Source organism: Macaca thibetana, chromosome 9, assembly GCF_024542745.1.
Source record: "Macaca thibetana thibetana isolate TM-01 chromosome 9, ASM2454274v1, whole genome shotgun sequence".
NCBI classification, from domain to species: Eukaryota; Metazoa; Chordata; class Mammalia; order Primates; family Cercopithecidae; genus Macaca; species Macaca thibetana.
Window position 1 is genome coordinate 46,096,239 of NC_065586.1, and position 24,520 is coordinate 46,120,758.

At 41.2% G+C, this 24,520-nt stretch overlaps 1 protein-coding gene across 2 annotated transcripts in view; it reads left to right on the forward strand.

The window, feature by feature from the left end:
- Positions 1 to 22,206, forward strand: part of LOC126962609 (glutamate dehydrogenase 1, mitochondrial) — a 38,165-nt gene extending 15,959 nt beyond the window's left edge. The window contains exons 2-13 of one of the 2 annotated variants that reach the window (XM_050803860.1): positions 845 to 925; positions 1,472 to 1,527; positions 2,852 to 2,915; positions 7,299 to 7,393; positions 12,584 to 12,763; positions 13,986 to 14,123; positions 14,212 to 14,349; positions 14,779 to 14,859; positions 15,750 to 15,873; positions 16,960 to 17,051; positions 19,294 to 19,356; positions 20,802 to 22,206. In XM_050803860.1, the coding sequence (XP_050659817.1) occupies positions 845 to 925; positions 1,472 to 1,527; positions 2,852 to 2,915; positions 7,299 to 7,393; positions 12,584 to 12,763; positions 13,986 to 14,123; positions 14,212 to 14,349; positions 14,779 to 14,859; positions 15,750 to 15,873; positions 16,960 to 17,051; positions 19,294 to 19,356; positions 20,802 to 20,921 (1,232 nt within the window). In that variant the 3' untranslated portion in view covers positions 20,922 to 22,206. Of the gene's footprint in view, positions 1 to 844; positions 926 to 1,471; positions 1,528 to 2,851; positions 2,916 to 7,298; positions 7,394 to 12,583; positions 12,764 to 13,985; positions 14,124 to 14,211; positions 14,350 to 14,778; positions 14,860 to 15,749; positions 15,874 to 16,555; positions 16,654 to 16,959; positions 17,052 to 19,293; positions 19,357 to 20,801 lie in introns of those variants that run through there. The other variant, XR_007728735.1, reaches the window with a different exon arrangement.
- Positions 22,207 to 24,520: the final 2,314 nt, after the last annotated feature.

Sequence of the window (24,520 nt, forward strand, 5' to 3'; positions counted from 1 at the left end):
CCTAAAGCCAAAGCAGTGGGCAGCCCCACTTCCTGTATCCCCTACACCAACACCTAATGGCTACAAGATACAGGGGCACTAGCACCTGTCTGCTTGGCTGCCTCCCCTTCTTACAGTAGTGGTGAAGGGAATCACTCAGCCTCAGGAAGGGAAAATGGCTTTCTCATCTTCAAATTGAAAGAGGTTGGCCGTGGGTGAGGAGAATAACAGGTAAGGATCTCTTTCAGTATACCCATTTGAAGCCAGAACCTCTGTTTAGACATACAGTATTTTGAACCTGGTGACTATTCATTGCCAGTGTTTCTGAATTACCAGAAAGCAGAATTCTTGCCAGGCACAATGGCTCATACCTGTAATCCCAGCACTTTGGGATGCCAAGGTGGGAGGATCACTTGAGCCCAGGAGTTTGAGACCAACCTGGGCAACATGATGAGATCCTGTCTCTACAAAAAATTCAAAAATTAGCTGGGCATGGTGACATGCACTTGTGGTCCCAGCTACTCAGGAGGCCAAGGTGGGAGGATTACCTGAGCCCAGGAGGTTGAAGCTACAGTAAGCCATGTCTGTGCCACTACACTCAGCCTGAGCAACACAACAAGACCCTGTTTGCCACCCCAACCACCCCTACCCCGCCCCCGCCAGAAAAAGCAAGCTGAATTCTTGAATTCCCTGCAACCAGGTCACCCAAATCAAAGGTAAAAGGAACATAAAAAAGCCTTCTGGAAAGTGTAAAAAAATTCATTGCAGAGTGATGTTTGTCTTGTGAAATCATAGTTAAGTTTGTTCTAAATATATCCCCTTCTTTCTCACCCACCCCAACACATTTTTTTTTAAAAACCACCAGGTATCCGTTACAGCACTGACGTGAGTGTAGATGAAGTAAAAGCTTTGGCTTCTCTGATGACATACAAGTGTGCGGTGGTTGGTAAGTGATCGCCTTTCTTGCTGCCTGATGACAACTCTGGGGAAATAAACATAACACATGGTTACTGTTAAGATGCTATAGAAATATACCTTATCAGAACTGATTTTTTTTTAAGTTGTACTAAGACCTGCATCATTTTTCAATTAGTCTAAATTAAGATATAGCCTCTTTTTAACATGGGGATTTTTTAAAATAGGAGCTAATTGGATTTTAAGTCTATATCTTTGTTTTCAATTCCTCAACACATTCTGTAAATAAGACCAAATTATAGTAGAAGGATAGTAAATAAGCTATTATCTTTTAGAAGTGGTAAAGAGCACTCATTAAATATGTATTAGATCTTGGCTAGCCAATTTTATTGAACAATTTCTGTTCAATAAAATGTTGCTTGAAGTACAGTTTAGAAAATGATGGTAGGTTTATTTCTTGAATTTTCAGAAATTCAGGCTTAAAGCATCATGTTTTTCTAATATTGTGTGGTGCTTTCTGTCATCTTACTTTTTTTAACGTTTATATGGAATAGCAACCATCAGCCTTCTCTTTCAGATGTGCCGTTTGGGGGTGCTAAAGCTGGTGTTAAGATCAATCCCAAGAGCTATACTGTAAGTATGAAAGTGATATTTGTTTTTTTGGGTTTTTTGTTTGTTGGTTTGTTTGTTTTCTTGGAGACAGAGTCTTGCTCTGTTGCCCAGGCTGGAGTACAATGGCGCAATCTCGGCTCGCTGCAGCCTCCGCCTCCTGGGTTCAAGCGATTCTCCTTGATCCATAACTAGGATTACAGGTGCATGCCACCATGCCCAACTAATTTTTGTATTTTTAGTAGAGAGGGGATTTCACCATGTTGGCCAGGCTGGTCTTGAACTCCTGACCTCAGGTGATCCGCCTGCCTCGGCCTCCCAGAGTGCTAGGATTGCAGGCGTGAGCCACCACACCCGGCCTCAAAGTGACATTTGTGCACACAGTGCATTTATGAAGGACTTGAAATTACTGGACTTCTCTGTATCCCCTATATCAGTGAGATCAGTAGTCCCCATTGCTTTTCAAATGAAATAGAAAAATGTAAAGAATTAACTCATTGAGTGTTTTGCCATATAAAGATCACCTACTTAATATCTATGTCCTTTATCATTTTCTGTTTTGTTTGATTTTGTTTTTATGAGTCTTTCGTTCTACTTTTTTGCTTTTTGTTTTATTATTTTCTTAATTAATTAATATCTTCATATTGTTAGACACTTATACCCATATTTAAGAATTACTGTGATCTGATTAGCCAGGCGTATTGGTGCATACCTGTAATCCCAGCTACTCTAAGGAGGCTCAGGCATGAGAATTGCTTGAACCCAGGAGGTGGAGATTGCAGTGAGCCAAGATTTCTCCGCTGCACTCTAGCCTGGGCAACAGAGCAAGACTCTGTCTCAAAAAGAAAAAAGTATTACTGTGATCTGAAGTTATTATGTCAGGATCTCATTCTAGTGACAAATATCTTAATTAAGACTATGAAAACCTTACTTTTTATCCAGTCAGTTCCAAGTTAATTCAAACTGGTTGTCCCCATGCTTTACATAATACTAAATTATATTCAGACATAAATGCATATGATTTTTATTCTCTTTAAAATTCACCATTTAAATGGATATAATTATATTTCAATTAATCTTAATTAAGATTTAGTGTGGTTTTCAGTGGGGAATTAGTAGAATGGGAATTTGAGCCCTAGTTCTACTATCTTGTTTTCATAACCTACTTTTTTGATCCCTTGTTTTCTCACCTTTAAAATGGCAATGCCTAGTTTATGAGTTGTTCTAAGGATTACATGAGAAGACATATGAAAATGTACTATAAATAGAAAGTGAGATGCTAGCTATAATCTCAAGTGATCTTTATATCAATTTTTTCTTTCATTTTTGTTGTTTTCTTATTTTACAGGATAATGAATTGGAAAAGATCACAAGGAGGTTCACCATGGAGCTAGCAAAGAAGGGCTTTATTGGTATGTGTAGCCACATAGATTTTGGTATAAAGTGGGAACATCTGAAAATTTCTTTTTTTTTTTTTTTGTGAGACAGTCTCACTCTATTGCCCAGACTGGAGTACAGTGGTATGATCTCATCTGCCTCCTGGGTTCAAGCAGTTCTTTTGTCTCAGCCTCCCAAGTAGCTGAGATTACAGGTGTGTGCCACCACACCCAGCTGATTTTTGTATTTTTACTAGAGATGGGGTTTTGCCATGTTGGTCAGGCTGGTCTTGAACTCCTGACCTCAGGTAATCCACCCATATCGGACTCCAAAGTGCTGGTCTTACAGACATGAGCCACTGTGCCCGGCCTCCTACTATTTGTTATAGGAGCTTTTGCCAAACATACAACGTTTCTGAAGATACTAATCTTCGTTTGCTTAATGTTTTTGTATCTTACTATTATCTGTGTTTATAAGTTCTTTGTGCACAATCTGAATATTCTTTTCTATGATATGTAAATATTTGTCATGTATCCTTTATTTTTCAAGCAGTTTAAACCTTTCTATTTTTTTTTATCTAAAAGGCCTCTAATTTGTTTGAATAGAATATACATAGTTACCTAATAGAATGCTTGCTCTATCAGTATAGTTAATAGAATGTTAATAGTTACTTAATAATAGAATACTTGCCCTATCAGTATCAGTATAGTTAAACAAAATAAGGTCTACTTAAATAGGAAATAAAGTGTATTTTTCTCTACTTTCTTTTCTCAGCATTTCCCCCACCATGGACAAGTTCCTATGAAATTAAACTATAAAGACTGGGCATGGTGGCTCGTGCTTGTAATCCCAGCATTTTTGGAGGCTGAGGCCTGGAAGTTCGAGATCACTCTGGGCAATATAGCAAGCCCCATCTCTACAAAAAATGAAAACATTATCCAAGCGTGATGTTGCATGTCTGTGGTCCCAACTACTAAGATGGGAGGATCACTTAAGCCTGGGAGGTCAAGGCTGTAGTGAGCTGTGATCGTGCCACTGCACTCTGGCCTGAGCGACAAAATGAGACCACATCTCAAGAAGAAAGAAAAAAGAAATAAAGCTATTCAGATTCATTTTTAGGAATAAAAAGTCATGAAATAAGTGTCATGAAATAACGTAATATAGAAATACAGTAAGTATAGGTAACTCTAAAACTTAATTAGATTTGGCCTATCTTTCATAATAAAAGGCATTTGGGCCTTTGACATGCCGCATCCCCAGCACTGCTGTGAACTTGTGCATCATTGCACGGAGCCTGTTAACATAAGTTAACATGAGTTAACTACCTCCCTCACACTTTTACAGGAATACCTACTGATTCTGAGACGTGGCAAATCGAAGTTATGTTCATCCTGTTAATAGCCTTCATAATTTTTATAAGGTCTTTCCTCTTCACCTAAATCTCAAACACATTTAGTAGTCTTGAATGGTTTCAGACTTTATTCAGTCATATTTATCACCCATATCTGTAATATCTCCAGCTTAATTGTATCAGTCTTGACAAGTACCTAATAATTCCAAAGGTCAAAAAGTGATTCCTTGGAATACTGAAAGAAAACACAGCTTAAACCCTAGTAACTTGATTTATTTGCATAATTCGCAAAAACCTTATTGACCCAGGATGCAGCTAAACTGACATCTGGGCCCAGACAGCATTGAAGCCTAGGAGGTAGGCAAAGGGAGTTTTTTCTCTCTAGGCAAACCTTCAAGTTTGATGTTATTTATCTGTTATTTCCTGACTGCCCTTTCCACAGAGAGTGTCAGACTGAGGCTCAGACCTGAGCCTGAACCCTGATCCTGTCACATGTGTGTTTAACCTCAGCTTGTAAATTTCTGCAAAACAAAACAAAAAAGAAGAGGCTGGGATTTTGATTGAATCTGTACACCGATTTGTGGAGTATTGCCGTCTTCCCCACCCTCCCCAAAAGGGTTTTGCCCTTTCACCCAGGCTGGAGTACCAGGCAGCAGTCACTGCAACCTTGACCTCCTGGGCTCAAGCAATCCTCTCACCTCACCCTCCCAAGTAGCTAGAACCACAGGCATGCGCAACTGCGCCTGGCTAATTTTTTAATTTTTTGTAGAGACAGGGTCTCATCACGTATCTCAGACTGGTCTCAAACTCCTGAGCTCAAGCAGTCTTCCCACCTCAGCTTCCCAAAATACTGGGATTATAGGCATGAGCCACTGTACTCGACCAGTATTGCCGTCTTAACCATATTAAGCCTTCCAATGCTGAATATGATATGTCTTTCCATTTATTTAGGACTCTTGATTTATTTCAATGATGTTTTATAGTTCTCGTTGTAGAAGTCTGACAACTAAATATTTTATTCCTTTTAATGCTATTGTAAGTGACATTGGTCTATAGTTTTCTTATGATGTCTTTGTCTATCAGGACAATTCTAGCCTCATGGAATGAGTTGAGGAGTGTTCCTTCCTCTTCTGCTTTTGGAAAAGCTTTTGAAAGGTCCATGTTCATTCTCTTGTGTGAGTGTAAATATCACCTATGTAAGGTTCTGCAGGATCCTGATGTCTCCAGCCTTCTCATCCCCTTATATCTCTGTGCACCAAAATTACCCTTTCATCTCCAACTCTAGTCACATGCTGTTAGAAAAGTTGCTTTTTTAAAAAAAGATTAACTTCCGCCTCATACTTTTTCTCTATATAAGAATTTATCCGTTAGGCCGGGCATGGTGGCTCATGCCTGTAATCCTAGCACTTTGGGAGGCTGAGGCAGGTGGATCACTTGAGGTCAGGAGTTTGAGACCAGCCTGGCAAACATGGTAAAACGCCATCTCTACTAAAAATAAAAAAAAATTAGCCAGGCATGGTGGCCGGTACCTGTAATCCCAGCTACTCAGGAGGCTAAGGCAGGAAAATTGCTTGAACCTGGAAGGTGGAGGTTGCAGTGAGCCGAGATCATGCCACTGTACTCCAGCGTGGGCAACAAGAGTGTAACTCTGTCGCAAAAAATAAAAATTTAAAAAAAAAAAAAAAAAAGAATGTATCTGTTTTTCAGCAACTACTTGGTTTTTTTAAGACGGAGTCTTGCTCTGTCACCAGACTGGAGCTCACTGCAACGTCTGCCTCCCCGGTTCAAGCAATTCTCCTGCCTCAGCCTCCCAAGTAGCTGGGAGTATGGGCACATGCCTCCACACCCAGCTAATTTTTGTATTTTTAGGAGAGACAGGGTTCAACATGTTGGTCAGGCTGGGCTTGAGCTCCTGACCTTGTGATCCGTCCTCCTCAGCCTCCCAAGGTGCTGGGATTACAGCCGTGAGCCACTGTGCCCAGCCTAATAGTTTAACCATTTTTTAAGTTGTGTTTTTCATTTTGTAAAAATGAGTTTGTATTTTACAGTTGAAATAATATAGAAAGTTATAAACAATATCTATATGGGGAGGAAGAGAGAAAGGGCAAGAGAAAGAAAATTGTAAGTGGGAACATGTTATACATGCTGTATGAAACCTGCCTTTTTCCATATGTATGTTTGTGATAATTCCAAGTAATTTACATGGATATAAGTTACCCTTTTTAATGGCTATTTAGTACTTTGTATAGGTATACCATAGTTCATTTAATTGATGTACAAGATAATTAGGTTGTTTTTATTTTTACTATGTTTGAGAGGAGTATTTCTGCACCTTTACAGATTTGAGTGAGCATCACTTAACATGTTTTTATCAGAGATCTTACTGTAGCCGCCAGTAATAGTGCAGTCAGTGATTCCTGTTACTGCCTGTAAGCTAATTTGTTAGCCTAAAACTTTAATTTGCTATGATCTGGGGAACTGAAAGCTAAGGCCTAAAATTTTATGTGCTGAGTGTCGAATAATAGGTCAAAGCCACGTTCTTCCACAAGTAAAATAATATGGGGCTTAACACAATTGCTTTAGCAATGTGACTCCCCTTTTTCTCTATTTGGTAAGGAGGGCTTATACCCCCACTAAGCAGCATGTTACTGTGCTGTCTCATACAGGTCAACTCCCTAACCATAATAATCCTGCTTATATAGAACACAACGGTACTGTTATCTCTAATTGCATGTTAGTGAAATGAGGTCAAGAGCGGCTAAATTGATTATCCTCTGGTCACACTCAGAAATCCTATGGAGTAGCTTATATCTGTTGTACATAGCTAACTTCCAGACATATAGCAAGTAAATGCCAGTGGGAGAAATTATTATGTAATGTTGTATGTGTCTAAATTTTATAGTGAAACATTTAATGAATATTTCTATGACTTTGATTAGTTACCTAAATGAGATCTAAAATTTTCTAGCCATGGTAACTTGGTTATTACAGAGACTTGCAAGGATCTTTGTGTTCGAGAAGAATTTTTCTTAAAAACTGGTGCACTGCTCTTTCCCTCTGTCCCCAGGTCCTGGCATTGATGTGCCTGCCCCAGACATGAGCACAGGTGAGCGGGAGATGTCCTGGATCGCTGATACCTATGCCAGCACCATAGGGCACTATGTGAGTACCCACCAGCAGCCCCGAGGCTTCTGCATTTGCTGTCTACAAGAATTAACAGTTTGACTGATTATATCAGAATCCCTGGGCTTTTCTCTCATTCAATCATAATCTTGATGTGCATATTATTTTATGTCTACTTGTCTGTTCTTTTTTTTTTTTTTTTTTTTTTTTTTTTTTTGAGACGGAGTCTCGCTCTGCCGCCCAGGCTGGAGTGCAGTGGCCGGATCTCAGCTCACTGCAAGCTCCGCCTCCCGGGTTCACGCCATTCTCCTGCCTCAGCCTCCCGAGTAGTTGGGACTACAGGCGCCCGCCACCGCGCCCGGCTAGTTTTTTGTATTTTTTAGTAGAGACGGGGTTTCACCGTGTTAGCCAGGATGGTCTCGATCTCCTGACCTCGTGATCCGCCCGTCTCGGCCTCCCAAAGTGCTGGGATTACAGGCTTGAGCCACCGCGCCCGGCCTACTTGTCTGTTCTTAAATCGTAACGAACACAAATGGTGCTTTACTTATATGCTGCCCTATACTTGTCACTGGGAAAGGACACTTACTGACCAGGGCAGCCCACTCTGTATGCTAAGACACTAGAACATACATCAAGAAGCATCCAATTCTGATTTTTCCCTCAGAGGGCTTCCATTTAAAGAGGGACTAAGGCGCATAGCAGATAAGATATGGAAATAATGTAATACAACGGTGGAGATTATGAATTCTGAAATAAGACTTTCTAGAGGAGATATTTGGGCCAGACCTTGAAAATGGGTACAATATGAACATCTAGAGATTTGGAGGATAAGAGGAAGATAAACAATAGAGTTCAGATTGTCTGAAGGTAAGGCCTATTTATAAAGGTAATAGAAAGTAAGAGTGAAGGCTGGATTCAGTGGCTCGTTCTCGTAATCCCAGCACTTTGGGAGGCCAAGGCAGGTGGATCACTTGAGCCCAGGAGTTGGAGAGCAGCCTGGACAACATGGGAAAACCCTGTCTTTCCAAAAAATACAAAAATTAGCCAAGCTTGGTGGTATACACCTATAATCCCAGCTACCTGGAAGGCACGCTTGAGCCTGGGAGGTTGAGGCTTCTGTGAGCCGTGGTTGTGCCACTGCACTCCAGGCTGGGCAATAGAGAGAGACCCTTTCTCAAAAAAATAAGGAAAGTAAGAATGAAGAGGTAAATGAACCAGGACAAAAACACCAAGCACCAGTGTTTATGTTTTACGTGTAGTCAGTGGAGAAACTTTGCTGATCCTTCCTGGGGAAGAGTAGGCTGGCAGCAGTGTCCAGCTGTGCTGGCGCCAGGAGAGAACCTCCCGTGGTGTCAGCGCCTTTCCACCGAGCCCAGGAGCCAGAGGACCAGGAGAGGAGCATTGGCACATGTGAGGCGCGTGACAGAGAGACTCAGCAAAACTGGATTGGATACATGTGGAATTAAGGAAAGGGACCAGGTTGAGTCACAGAGAACCAGGAGAACCTGAGTCTGGGGACGGAGCAGAGGTAGTACCACAGAACTGAACATGAGAGGAAACATAACTCCTGTCCCTGAAAGGGGTGCAACCTTAAACAATGAAACATTTGAGGAATAGGAAGAGAAATGGAGTCAAAAAATACATTTATGCCTACTACATGCAGGGCCACGGGTAAGCAGGTATTCACTACAATTGGGATAAATTGCTGCAAGTTGTTTTGAAGCTATAAAAAAGAATAACAGGCCCATCCAGTCCTTTCAGTCCTTTCAAGGTAAGGTCAGAAAAGGCCTCCTAGGAGATACAGCCTTCTGGTCTGCACTCAGACAGGTGTGTGGGTATGGACTAGGGGAGGGGTAGTGGCAAGTGTTTGGAACAGAAGGAAGTACCTGAGGGAAGGTTCTGAAGTTCAGAAGCTGGGTGAACTTGGGAGGCTAAGGACTGACTATTGTGGCCAAAGTTGAGAAAGAAAGGTGGGGTAAAAAAGACCAGTAGAAACAAGGGTCAGGCCAGGTTACTGCTTGGTAGGTGACTGTGAGAACTTTGGTCTTTGTCCTGAAAACACAGGGAAACCAGCAAAGAGCTGGTTTCAAGCAGGTGTGACTCAGTAAGTGTGCATTTCAAGACTTGAGAGCAGGAGACTACTACAGGGGCCCAGATTGCAAGGGGATATGAAGAGGGAAGCAGGGCATGAAGTATAGCCTCCAACTAAGAAAAATGACACTGGAGAGAAGCAGAAAGAAGACAGCTTGAAAAGTGGCCGTTGCCCAAAGAAGAAGGTTTTTGTTGTCTTTTGGCATGTGTACTGGCTGTGAGCCACAGATTCACTGGTGCAAGAGAGAGACAATGCTGCAGAGATGCAGGGTGGTAGAGGCAGTGAAGTCCCCCAGGGGAATAAAAGCCTGGGGAATTCTTTTCATAGTGAAAAGACGGGCCTTGGAGAAGAGGAAGAATGTGGAAATGGGGACATTTCCTGAGGTGATGTCATGCCGTGGCTGGGAACATGGGCAGACCACCTGAAGTCCAACCCTGGCACCTTCACCCATCAGTTCTGTGACCTGGAAGTCTCTGTGCCTCCATTTCCTCCGATGCAAAATGACAGAAATAGTGGTACCTACTTTGTGAGACTCATATAAGGATTAGATGAATAATAATCTAATGCACTTAGAACTGTACATAGCCCTTAGTAAGTACCAGAAAATAAATATCTATAGGTATTACATCAGGTAAGTTATACAACTCCCTGAAATAAAACAGGAATGATATAGACCCTTCAAGAAATTGTGGTTTCAACTGCCCCTCCCAAAAAGGCCAGTTTTCCACCTGTCACCTTTTTATGCTTCCTTCCCTTAGGCGTTGATTTTAGGTTTCTTATCACTTAAGGAAAACTGTTCACCAGTATAGTCCAAGGGGCAGTGCTTCAGAAGACTTTATCTTGCTGTTAGCACTGAGAATAAGCTACAAATAACATACCGCCAACTGGTTTGCACTATTCAATGTAGAGTCTTGCTTAAAAAGTACAAAAGACCAGCTGGGCGTGGTGGCTCACGCCTGTAATCCCAGCACTTCGGGAGGCGGAAGCAGGTGGATCACCTGAGGTCAGGAACTCATTTGACAATGAGATCTGGGTGTGGTCTCTTGAATTTTTTTTTTTTTTTTCAAACGGAGTCTCACTCTGTTACCTGATCTCAGCTCACTGCAAACTCCCCCTCCCGGGTTCAAGCAATTCTCCTGCCTTAGCCTCCCAAGTAGCTGGGATTACAGGTGCCTGCCACCATGCCTGGCTAATTTTTTTTGTATTTTTAGTAGAGATGGTGTTTCATCATGTTGGCCAGGTTGGACTCAGGTGAAGCATGGCCCCTTGAACTACACTGATGAACAGTTTTCCTTCTTTCAGTGATAGGAAATCTAAAATCAAGGCCTACGGGAAGGACGCAGTTGTTTTTGTTATTCATTTCTAGATGTCAACTGAACGTGCCGCCGCCCTCTTTGTTGTAGCCCCACCTAGAAGTGCAGTGTTGGTGGGAGAATGTATTCTTCTCTGGGCTCTCAGGACCATTATGTATGCTGGGGAGCCTGGCAGTTGGCGCCAGGCCTGACCCAGACAGTATTTCCTTCAGCTCCAGCATTTGCATTCTCACTGTTGAAAAGCATTTGGCACTCAGTTTCCATTTCTGTATTCATAAGTGTTAATTATTCACGAAAACAAACTGTGGGAAAACTAATTTTATAAATCACTTTACTAGATTGCATTTCCCTTCCTTTCTTTCATCCTTTTTGTTGGTAATTATACAAATAATATAATTCTAAGTTCTCTGTGTAAAAATATTTAAACAATGCAGATAAAGAATAGATCACTTTTTAATTCAGCCAGCTGGAACGTTAGGGAAATGCTGGGAGTTAGGGGTTTGGTGTGAAGCAAGGCATTTTATTTTGTTTACATGGAAAGTGAATTGCTTCAACAAGTTTATTATTTCATACTTTTGCCACTGACTTAAAAATTTTATATGGATTTTCATTTTATATTGATTGCCTGTATAAAATAAGACTGTCTCTAGTTTCTCCTGCGCTACCAGTGAGTTTACTCTGCAGTGTTCCGGTGGCCATGTTTATAGTCTAACTGATGCCTTTGAAGGGAAGCCCTCCTGAGCCCCATTCTTCTTTTTTTTTCAATTACACCTGTTTCTGAACAAGAATATACACACATCTTCAGTTGAAAGAGGAAGGAAAGATGGGTGGTGAAGACTGCTAACCCCATCTCCACTTTGCAGAGCTAACCACTGCTACCGAAGATACTCTGCTCACACAGAAGCACAGGACTCTCACCCACACATACCTTTTTTAAAATATTTCATTAAATACTTTCGTTAGTCTACTCTTAAAAGAACTTGAATATCTTGTTATATTAAGTATCAAATTATATTAAAAACTTCTTTTTAACAAGTGGCAGAATACAACATTGAGTCTTCCCATCCAAGAAAATTGTAAAGCCTCTTCCTTTCTCAGGCTCTGTTTTGGTGACATGCTCAAGTCTTATACTAGATTTTGAGACACTTGTGAATGAGATGTGTATGTACCTTGATTTAGTAGAGCTTAAATACTTGTTGAAGGAATGATAGCTTTTAGGCTAAGCTAGCTCTACTTTTGTGATGTTATTTGTACTTACTTGATGTTCAATCCCTGCACTCTGTTTCTTCTGTCAGAAAATATAGTCTACTTTGCCGGGCGTGGTGCCTCACGCCTGTAATCCCAGCACTTTGGGAGACTGAAGTGGGCGGATCACCTTTGGTCAGGAATTCAAGACCAGCCTGACCAATATGGAGAAACCCCGTATCTACTAAAATTACAAAATTAGCTGGGCGTGGTGGCACATGCCTGCAATCCCAGCTACTCAGGAAACTGAGGCAGAAGAATTGCTTGAACCCTGGAGGCAGAGGTTGCAGTGAGCCAAGATAGCGCCATTGCACTCCAGCCTGGGCAACGTGAAACTCTGTCTCGGAAAAAAGAAAACAAAAAACCAAAAATATAGTCTATTTCATTGTATTTTCTAGGAACAGAAAGCTGAAAAAGTGAGTGTTGTCTCTATTGGTAAAAGTGTACCTTAAATACATTCATACACACACACTCCTCATTAGCATTAAATGAGAATGTGCTTTGACTTTAATTCGTTGTATTCGTTCAACAGAGAAATTGGACTTGACATTTCATTCTTTCAATTACTCCCTCTTACAGGATATTAATGCACATGCCTGTGTTACTGGTAAACCCATCAGCCAAGGGGGCATCCATGGACGCATCTCTGCTACTGGCCGTGGTGTCTTCCATGGGATTGAAAACTTCATCAATGAAGCTTCTTACATGAGCATTTTAGGAATGACACCAGGGTTTGGAGATAAAACATTTGTTGTTCAGGTAAAAAAAAAAAAGTTTCCTTAATAACTGATAGACATTAAGTACAGTTTTGAATGTTTTTAGAATTGTAATTTTAAAATTCAGTTATCTCGAATCTCTTAAATTTTAGAGTGGTGGTTTTCAGAGTAATAGATCTTTTGTTTTTTGAACCTTGGTATGATTCATGTAACTAGAACTGATTTAAGTATCTCTCAAGTAGATGTGAAACTGTTACCAACTCTCACCAAATTCAACCAAAATATTGGTCAGTATTCAAACTTGAAATTGTATCTAGAAGGGCAAGTCTCTCAACATAATTTTCTAAGTTTCGCAAGCATGTAGAAAGGTTTACACATTGACCCAAATTTATTTGATGTGGTAACATGTGTTTTACTTAGGAGAATCTTAATTAATTGCAGTGAACCCAGATCACGCCACTGCACTCCAGCCTCGGTGACAGAGCAAGACTCCATCTCAAAAGAAAAAAAGAAAAAGAAAACTTAACCAGGCATGATGGCGGCACCTGTAACTCCAACTACTTGGGAGACTAAGGCAGGAGAATCACTTGAACCTGGGAGGCGGAGGCTGCATTGAGGCAAGGTTGTGCCATTGCACTCCAGCCTGTGTAACAGAATGAGACTCAGTCTCTAAAAAAAAAAAAGTTATATTTGTCCAAATTAGTGACATCCCTTTTCACAACATATGACATCTAATCATCAAAGACCTGGTGGTGTACTTACCACCACTGCCGTTGATTGATTGATTGATTGATTGAGATGGAGTCTCACTCTGTTGCCCCAGGCTGGAGTGCAGTGATGCAATCTTGGCTTACTGCAACCTCCACCTTCCAGGTTCAAGTGATTCTCCTGCCTCATTCTCCCAAGTAGCTGGGATTACAGGGACAGACCACCACGCCTGACTACTTTTTGTATTTTTAGTAGAGACAGGTTTCACCATGTTGGCCATAGCTGGTCTCGAACTCCTGACCCAAAGTGATCCACCTGCCTCAGCCTCCCAAAGTGCTGGAATTAAAAGCGTGAGCCACCATGCCCGGTCATCACATTCTTAAACAGAGAATTTTATTGTTGAAGAGAAACCAGTTAGTACATTGTTTCTTTTGGCAAAAGAATTTTGAGAATAGCTTCTAAATGAACAGAATGTGGATTTACATTGGTCACAATATGACTCTTGCTGTCTATACCAGGACTTTAATTTTTATGTCATGGATAATTGTTCTTCACAGGGATTTGGTAATGTGGGCCTACACTCTATGAGATATTTACATCGTTTTGGTGCTAAATGTATTGCTGTTGGTGAGTCTGATGGGAGTATATGGAATCCAGATGGTATTGACCCAAAGGAACTGGAAGACTTCAAATTGGTATTAATACATTTTTATGGCATAGACACTAAATATAAACATTTAAACTCTGGTGCAGCTATTAATTGTGATTTTCAATCAATGGCAGCAACATGGGTCCATTCTGGGCTTCCCCAAGGCAAAGCCCTATGAAGGAAGCATCTTGGAGGCCGACTGTGACATACTGATCCCAGCTGCCAGTGAGAAGCAGTTGACCAAATCCAACGCGCCCAGAGTCAAAGCCAAGGTGACAACATTATAAAAACCGGAACTAACATTATCAATGTGAATGACGTCGGGGGGTCATAGAAGAATCTGATTGAGTTTTCTCTTTCTTTTTAGCAGCTTTATTGGCATATATTGCACATACCATACAGTTCTCCCATTTAAAGTAAATAATTTAATGGCTTTTAGCTCCCTGCACAGAGTTGTGCAACCATTACCAAAAAAAACGCATCTGCCTGACACTCCTGTAAAAAAGTTTAAAAACCTAGATAAACAGGAAAGTAAAAGGTAGTTTTATACACTTTGTAGAGCAAAATAACCTCTATTTAATTTTAACTGAAGCTGTACTTCTCCCCACAGGCCCTTGTTCATATATGCATATCTCTTGCTCTCAGTGGAGGGGATTTGACGGTGTTGTTGGCATTTCTCTATGTTCCTGACTCTCTTGCAGATCATTGCTGAAGGTGCCAATGGGCCAACAACTCCAGAAGCGGACAAGATCTTCCTGGAGAGAAACATTATGGTTATTCCAGTAGGTCATCTATATTGATTAGGCTTTATATGTACTTAGAATCATAATTGTCTTTTGCAAGGAATTTGGAGGAAGAGAGGAATTATTAGTCTCCCAAGCTATATGGAGTGAATTCATCTTTATTTCACTTTTGAGAAAATATAGTAGAAGCATGGTTAATTCTAAGCCTGTCACTTTTCACTGTGATCTAAACATTTATTCCAATTTCACGGTCTTTACTGAATGTCTTTAACCTTCTAAGAGTCTGGTTATAGAAATGTGTGCTGTGTTAGAAACACTATTCTAACTTAAGTTCTAAGATTTTCTGTATGATTCCTAACCTTATGCATTTCAAGTGCCCCTTCCGGCTTTACTCAGAAAACGAATATGAGGCACACATGCTCAGGTTTTTTAGCAGGTACGCATGAATCTACACCAAAAAGTTATTAGAAATTAGTGTGGGCTTGGGATGCATTTTAAAGAACCCCCTTTGCTGAAAGCACTTGAGACATTTAACGTAACTGAAATGGGCTACCCTTAGGTAATAGGAGAAAGAATCCTGTCTTCTGAGAGGCCCTGTGGACGGTCCAATCCAATTGGTTGGTGGGCAAGCCATTTAGTCTGAGAACTTCTGGTAGAGAAGAAGCTGTAACCAAAGATTATTAACATTCATTGATTAATAAGCCAAACAATGATTTTTTCTCCCTAAATAGAAAAAGCGTTAGATGGAATTAGGCGAGGTGGGGAGGAGTGTTAAATTAAGTGTGAAATTCCTGACACTAGCTAAAATATATTTGTGATAGTTGAAGTTCAGTCTACCTTGGTATTGAAATTAAGGTCTTAGGTTCATTTTAAGCTTTTACTAAAACCATCGTCTTCTAATTTCTTTGGTGTCTTATTTTTGTGTATAGGATCTCTACCTGAATGCTGGAGGAGTGACAGTATCTTACTTTGAGTGGCTGAAGAATCTAAATCATGTCAGCTATGGCCGTTTGACCTTCAAATATGAAAGGGATTCTAACTACCACTTGCTCAGTGAGTGTCGATAATCTTGTTCACCAAAACCCATCTTCTGAGCCAGCTAAAAGGCTGTAAAAAGGTCCGCTTAAGAGAACTTATCCCTTTGGGAAAGAATTGAGTCTCAGAAAAGAAAATAATATTTTGTCTCATGAAACCTAGACCAAAAATGCACAATGTCTTTCTGGATATTAACTCTCCCATATACTTATATCCAGATTTTTATTCTGTGTTGTAATATTCACAGAATATAATTTACTTTTTTTTTTTTCTTTTGTTAAGAGGGAGTCTCGCTCCGTCACCCAGGCTGGAGTGCAGTGGCGCGAACTCAGCTTACTGCAGCCTCCACCTCCCAGGTTCAAGCAATTCTCCTGCCTCACCCTCCCAAGTAGCTGGGATTACAGGCACTCGCCGCCATACCCGGCTAATTTTTGTATTTTTAGTAGAGACGAGGTGTCACCATGTTGGCCAGGATAGCCTTGATCTCCTGACCTCGTGATCCGCCTGCCTCAGCCTCCCAAAGTGCTGGGATTACAGGCATGAGCCACCGCGCCCAGCCAATAATATTCATTTAAGTGTGATTTTAAAACCCCACTGTCAATACTCAGTTCTGTCTCTGGTTGCTCTTAGTAAAGGCCTGTCTAGTGTCAAGAATTGTTTTTGAGACTCCTGATGAGAATACTTGTTTTTCTTTGACTAGAGTAAGCTCCACAGTTAAGAGTAGAATTTCTCATCAAGCTGAAATAAGACCAAGACCTCCTACTGAGCTTCTCTACTCAGCCCACTGTGAGAATCTGGGTGAAGTGTTCCATCTATTTCCTTTTCTTTTTCCCCCAGCATTTTCTTTTTAATAGAGCCAAGGAAAAACCCTGGTAATGGGTGTTATGGAAACAGAGCAGTGACCTAAATCCACATTTATATAGGAAATTGGCGATGTGTTTTATTCCTTCTTGACTGAGTTTTAAATGATTAACCCTTTTATGTCTTTAAAACTCTGTATAAGTTTTTGGGTTACAGTTATTGTTTGGGACTACTTTTGATTCTACTTTTTTTTTTTTTCTGTTAGCAATATCTTGATCTCTTGTGTTTTTGTTTTTTCTATAGTGTCTGTTCAAGAGAGTTTAGAAAGAAAATTTGGAAAGCATGGTGGAACTATTCCCATTGTACCCACGGCAGAGTTCCAAGACAGGATATCGGTGAGTGTGCTCACCCCACAGTTGTACCATACCATGTATGTGGTGAAACAGTTGTACCTTTATTCTAGTGACAGTGCAGATTGGTGCAGCTCTTTGGAAAATGTGAAGTTATTAAAGTGTTCCTGCCCTTTGGTGCTATGATAATCTCCTGTCTGGGAATTTATCCTAAGAAAATAATTCAAAAGAGGAGGAACCACTCCATGCACGGTGATGTTACTGAAACTACGTGTAGGCCGGGCGAGGTGGCTCATGCCTCTAATCCCAGCACTTTTGGAGGCCAAGGCAGGTGGATCACCTGAGGTCAGGAGTTCAAGACCAGCCTGGCCAACATGGCGAAACTCCATCTCTACTAAAAATACAAAAAATTAGCCGGCCGTGGTGGCGTGCTTGTAGTCCCAGCTACTTGGGAGACTGAGGCAGGAGAATTGCTTGAACCTGGTAGGCAGAGGTTGCAGTGAGCCAAGATCGCGCCACTGCACTCCAGCCTGGGCAACAACAGCGAAACTCCATCTCAAAAGAAAAAAAGAAGAAAAACAGTGTAGACAGTTTTTAAATTTGGTTTTATTTAAAGTTCAAGTGCAGGGAAATGGCTGAGTTATAATATATCTTATAATACATCTTAGGAAATACTCAGTCATAGTTTAAGAATATATTACAATGGCTACGTTATCATGTATCTTCTTATGAAATATTCAGTGATAGAAAACCGTTCTGAGACGTATTGCAACATGGGAAAAAGTTAAAGGTTTTGTTTTAAAGAAAGAAAAAATGCTTTAGCAATTCTAGGTACTAACCATTCCCCTCAGTAAGCCTTCCTTTTTCCTAGAGTGATGTCTTTGTTCTGGTCCTTCTATCTGGAATACACCAGTCCCTTCCCTGCTTAAGTGTGCAGTTCTGTGGCTGTCTCTGAAAGTCTCCTGTGTGCCACTGTTTCATACAGAACATCCATCCCGAGTGGCTAGTAGTGCATTGGAAGGGCTTGTGCTGCTACTGCCGCTGCCAGAGGGCTGTTCACCACTCTCTTTGGTCACCCCACTGCCCAGCATATGCCTTGTCAGTTAAAAAAAAAAAGGGTTCTCAACCTCTCTCTTTCTTATTTCCCCCTGTCCCTGTTTGGCTGTATCAGGACCCACATCATGACCCTGCCATGTTTCCACTGTCCCTCATCCCCCAGTGCCCTCACTTCCCTCCTTATCTAACTTAAATTCCATGCTCCATCATTACAGTCACTCCCCGGTCTTGTTTCCTTCGTCATACTCCCTTGTTAACACCTAAGCCCTGATTAAATCCTAGCAGTCTCTTCCATGCCTCTACCTGTAGGAGGCCTGCTGGCAGTTCACATCCTAACCACTAACCTGAAGTATGTGCTCAGAGCTGCCCAGCAGTCATACTGCTTTTCCGTGTTGCATTCATTCTGCCCATCTCCTGAGCGATTACATCGAATTTTCTCCTCTTCTCACTGCCTTGCACTCCAAGTCATAACCTGCTATCTGTTCACAGATAAAACTGAGGCAGCCTGGGAGCTTTCACATCTACCCAGCTCCTGGTAGCTGTGTCACCTTAAGAGTGGTAGTGAGTTAATTATCCTTAATTTTTTAAAAAGCATTTCAAGAAACAAATTAGGAAAGAGAGAAGCTGACTTGATGGTGAAGTCCCTGGATCATATCCTAACTCTAAAAATAGCTATCTGTAACGTTGACCAGCTTCTCTGGTCCTTAGTTTCCTGTTCAGTAAAATTAAGAAGCTGCTAAGATCTATACAACTTTAAAAGTTGCTGGCAGTACTGAATACGCAGGCAGAATTCTACCCCCAAGCCGCTTTGGGGTTTAATGAGATTCCTTTCTGGGTTCTGGGTGGTGTCCCTGTTCTCTGGGGAGCCAAGGTGAACGCACCATGGCATGAACAGCGTAACACATTGCTCAGTGCATCTGCGTCTCCATGAGTGGAGGGTGCTCATCTCACTCCATACCCTCATGTGTCCAGGTCCAAAAACTGTCTTCACTGTTGTACCATAATCTTATTTCATGAGTATTTGTTTGCTGTCAAATATAATAAAAATAAATTGTTACTTGAGTATCAAGATACTGTATCTTTGATACTGTACAGAAATGACATATCTTTGCTGAAAGACAAAAAATTCTGTCTGGTCATATATTGACTTAAGAATCCTTTGTCGTCTTATACAGGGACACAAAGCAGGTCTTTGTGGTTTTGTTAAACATGTGTTCTTTTTCCCTAATAGGGTGCATCTGAGAAAGACATCGTGCATTCTGGCTTGGCGTACACAATGGAGCGATCTGCCAGGGTATGTGTGCAGATGCTGTTTGCCTTCCTGCTAGTCACATGAAATGTAACTCAACCGTGTTATCTCAGCCACCAGACTGTGTGTGCTGATAGAAAATAGCAATCTGTTCAATGGTCCTCATTTGTGTGTAGCAAAACACATGCTTTTTGAGTCTCAGATGATGAGCAATTTTTTTAGAGTCTTTAAATACGTTTATGAGGCTTTGGAAAGAAATAATAAGGCTGATTTAGGAGGTAATGATGTTGGCAGCTAGCCCAATATCGAGTAGTTAGCCAAATTGGGTTGTAGCTCAGTGCGCCACTATGTTACAGCTACAGGAGGCTACCTTACTGTAGAATTTGGTATAAGCACAAGTTGTTTTGACTGCTTGATCCCTACTTTAAGGCCTCAACCACAGTTTGAGTCCCGTTTTCCTAATTTCTTCTTGGGTTCAGATTCTATCTGCTTGGATTTATGATGAAGTAGCATAAGCAGATATTGATGAAGAAGGTGATGCTTCTTAGTGCTGTTGTTTTTCTTGTTAATTTTTTATTGAGTTAGGGTTTATGTCCTATAAATTAATCCTTTCAAAGTATAAAATTCGGCATCCTTTATTGTATATTCGAGCCATCACCACTTTATAATTCTAGACATTTTCATCACTCCCTTCTTTTTTGGGGTTTTTGAGACGGAGTCTCGCCCTGTTGCCCAGGCTAGAGTGCAGTAGCGCAATTTCAGCTCACTGTAACCTCCACCTCCCGAGTTCAAGCAATTCTTGTCTGTCAGCCTCCCGAGTAGCTGGGATTACGGGTGTGAGCCACAACGCCCAACTAATTTTTGTTTTTGTTTTTGTTTTGTTTTTTGAGATGGAGTCTCGCTCTGTCTCCCACCTGGAGTGCAGTGGTGCGATCTCTGCTCACTGCAACCACCGCCTCCTGGGTTCAAGCAATTCTCCTTCCTCGGTCTCCCAAGCAGCTGGGATTACAGGTGCCCACCCCTGTGCCTGTATTTTTAGTAGAGATGGGATTTCACCATGTTGGTCAGGTTGGTCTCGAACTCCTGACCTCAAGTAATCCACCCGCCTTGGCCTCCCGACGTGCTGGGATTACAGGTGTGAGGCACCGCACCCCGGCCTAATTTTTGTATTTTTAGTAGAGACAGGGTTTCACCATGTTGGCAAGTCTGGTCTAGAACTCCTGACCTCAAGTGATCTGCCCATCTCAGCCTCCCAAAGTGCTGGGATTACAGGCATGAGCCACTGCACCCAGCACCCCATTGTTAAGTCCAGAGAATTAGGCCCTCTTACCTAGTGGTTCTGCTGCTACAGTAGTTTGTCTTTGGCTGCCCAAGTCCTGCCTTGAAACACTGAGAAGGTAACTTGGACCAGGCCTGTCTGGGCCTTGTGTGTTTATGGCCTGGCCACTTGAGTCAGGATCATCTTCACTGCATTTTCTCTTTCTTTTCAGCAAATTATGCGCACAGCCATGAAGTATAACCTGGGATTGGACCTGAGAACAGCTGCCTATGTCAATGCCATTGAGAAAGTCTTCAAAGTGTACAATGAAGCTGGTGTGACCTTCACATAGATGGATCGTGGCTGACTTCCTCACTACCCTCTTCACCTGTAACTTCTGCAGACCTATCACAAGTTTACATGTAACCACAGAAATCCCTTTCTCTCCTGACTCAGTAATAATGGATACCATTCTCAACAAGTCAATCCAAATCAGCCCCTGAAGGAGAAAGAAATTAAGGTTAGGGGATCATGTACAAGCTGAGTGTGAAAGTAGAAATCACCTACACCAGAGAGCCATTTGGGTATTTTGCCTTTAAATAAAAAGTCTCCTCCATCTGGCTGTGCAGCCTTGCTCTGTGGCTTTTCCCAACACAATGAGTGCTATTGCTGGGGAAGGGACAGGCAAGAGCAGTCAGTTGCTTGCTTATTTTGCTCTGGACGAGTCTGGGACACGCTGTAACTTTAGCACATTTAAGAAGTAGGTGTGTGGCCTTTTGAGAAGGTGGCATGGTCCTCAAGTGAGTTCTTAGTATTTTATATCAGCAAAATAACTCAATTTTGCAGGTTGCAAACAAATATAAAAGCTGTTTCTGTTTATGAATTCTATTCTTTTAGAATAAAATAAGTACATGCTGCTGTAATAAAATTGCCTTTAATCACTTAACAAGCCTAACCTTGACTCAAACAGTGAATGCCTATAAAAATAATAAATGAAAAAAACTAGTATTTTTATATCATAAAACAGTGTCATTTATAGCTTATCAGTCATGTATTGTCCAGCAAACATTAAAAGCCCTGTGGATAATTAAGTTATCTTCATACCTGCAAAGTGATGGAGGCTATTTTTGTTAAAACTGTCAGAATTTGCTAAGTATAATTATGACACATAGTCCAAAGAATGCAGTAACCTTTTTATCATGTTAACTAATTGTTCTCTTTTGAAGATCTATGGTTGACTAATTAAACAGTAATTCAAGTAGAGTGTCCCAGAAGAAAACCACTTGGGCTCCCTGTTTGGAGTCTGGCTGGCTCTGAGCATTGCCAATGGCCCCTACTCACCTGACTTTGTGTCCTCTCCTTTTAGAGGTTTTCCATTCTGCACCCAGCATCACTAACAGTGGGTTGAAAACGACCTTGGGTTGAGTGTTTCGTTTGGGAGTTATTTGGCCAGGGCCTTTTGAGCAGTAGTGTCCCCATGAAGTGCTAGATGTAATAATATGTGTAAGAATCAGCCTTTTTTTTTTTTTTTTTTTTTTTTTAACTATAACATCCTTTCAGAAATTTCTTACTACTTTGTAACTGCATGGCTTAACCTGGTGATAAAAGCAGTTATTAAAAGTCTACGTTTTCCAAAACTTACGTTTCTTTTCTGTGTTTTTATATGTGGTAGTTTCTCTTTTCATAAGTTATAATACTGCAATTGGATTTCTGAAATGTTTATAGTGACCACCCATATAATATTTCCTTCCACTTTATTGTGAGCTGCCCAGATTTTACTCTTGAATTCTTTGATTTTTTTTTTTGTTAGTTTTTGTTGTTGTTTTGTTTGTTTGTTTTTGTTCGGTGCTCTACATGTTCCGAGAAACTTCCCTAGTAACGAACTATAGAGATGATCCCTGAGAACATAGTCTTTATTCTTGAATTCTTTTGTATTTTATTGAATAATATCAATAGCTGTTAGCCTGGCATGTTAACTCACAAGCAAGTAAATTCCATATTCACTAAACATCCCTGACAGGCTTTCCCGGCCCTGCTGTTTGTTAAGGTAGTCAAAGCATGGCACATGAAGAAAACTATGTCTGTAGATATTGTATAAAATACTGTTTTTATGATTTTTAAATATTTTTAACAGATAACTTTTATTGACCTCTGTTTGTATTTTTATCAAACATACTTCATTTACTTACTTACTCTGAGATGAAATCTCAATCTGTCACCCAGGCTGGAGTGCAGTGGTGCAATCTTGGCTCACTGCAACCTCCTCCTTCCAGGTTCAAACGTTTCTCCTGCCTCTGCCTCCGGAGAGTAGCTGGGATTACAGTCATGCGCCACCATGCCCAGCAAATTTTTGTATTAGTAGAGATGGGGTTTCACCATGTTGGCCAGTCTGCTCTCAAACTCCTGACCTCTGGTGATCCACCTGCCTCAGTCTCCCAAAGTGTTGGTATTAAAGGCATGAGCCACCGCACCCAGCCTCAAACATACTTTAGACAGTTTTTCACCTCAGCACTATTGACATTTTAGGCTATATCTGCCTTTTAGGCTCTCTCTGCCTTTTGGATATTTAGTAATATCCCTGGCCTCTACACATTAGATGTCAGCAAGACCCCTCGGTTATAACAATGACAAATATATTCAGATTGCCAAATGTCCCCTGTGGAGCAAATTCGTCCCTTGTTGTGAACTATGATCCAGAGAGCCAAATAGTGATACAAGGTTTATTGTTCACAATAGCTCATCCCCTCCAATCCAGACACCTGCCTCCCATTTTCCACTGCCCAGAGGCAACCACTTTCAACAATCTTAAATGTCTCATTTTTATTCTATTTAAAGCCTTTGCTCATTTTTAAATTGGGTTTTGTCTGTATTATTGAGTGGTAAGTGTTCTTGACATATTCCACATCCAGTTGTGGTGGTATAAGCCTGTGGTTCCAGCTACTCAGAAAGCTGAGGCAGGAGGATCACTTGAGCCCAGAAGTTCAACACTAGCCTAGGCAACATAGGAAGACCCTATCTCTAAATGAACTTTTGAAATATATATCTTCTAGATAATTGACCTTTACCATGTATATAATTTGCAAATATTTCCTCTCAATCTGTTAGTTGTCTTTGTGTTTTCTTGACAGTCTCCTTTTTAATCTTGAGAAAGCATAATTTATTTTTCTTTTGGTTGGTGTGCTTTAGGTTGTATGTAAGAAACCATTGCCTAATCCATAGTCATGCAGATATATCCCTGTCTTTTTTTTTTTTTTTTCTTTTGGGACAGTCTCGCTCAGATGTCCAGGCTGGAGTGCACTGGTGTGATCTCACGGCTCATGGCTAAGTGCAGCCTTTACTTCCTAGGCTCAAGCAATCCTCCCCCTTCAGCCTCCCAAGTAGCTGGAACTATAGGCACATACCACCACCAAGCACAGCCAATTTCTGTATTTTTGGAGAGATAAGGTCTTGCCATGTTGCCCAGGCCAGTCTTGAACTCCCAGACTCAAGCAATCCGCCCACCTTGGCCTCCCAAAGTGCTAGGATTACAGGTGTGAGCCACTGTGCCTGGCCTATAAAGATTTTTTTAAAGAAATAGCATGCCGGGCACGGTGGCTCACACCTGTAATCCCAGCATTTTGGGAGGCCGAGGTGGGCGGATCACGAGTTCAGGAGTTCGAGACCAGCCTGGCCAACATGGTGAAACCCCGTCTCTACTAAACATACAAAAATTAGCCAGGCCTGGTGGCAGATGCCTGTAATCCCAGCTACTCAGGAGGCTGAGGCAGGGGAATCACTTAAACCTGGAAGGCAGAGGTTGTAGGGAGCCAAGATTGCACCATTGCACTCCAGCCTAGGCGACAAGAGCTAAACCCGTCTCAAAAAAAAAAAAAAGGAAAAAAGAAAAAACAAAACTACATACACCCATACAATATCCTTTATGAATATAGACACAAAAATACTGATGAAATA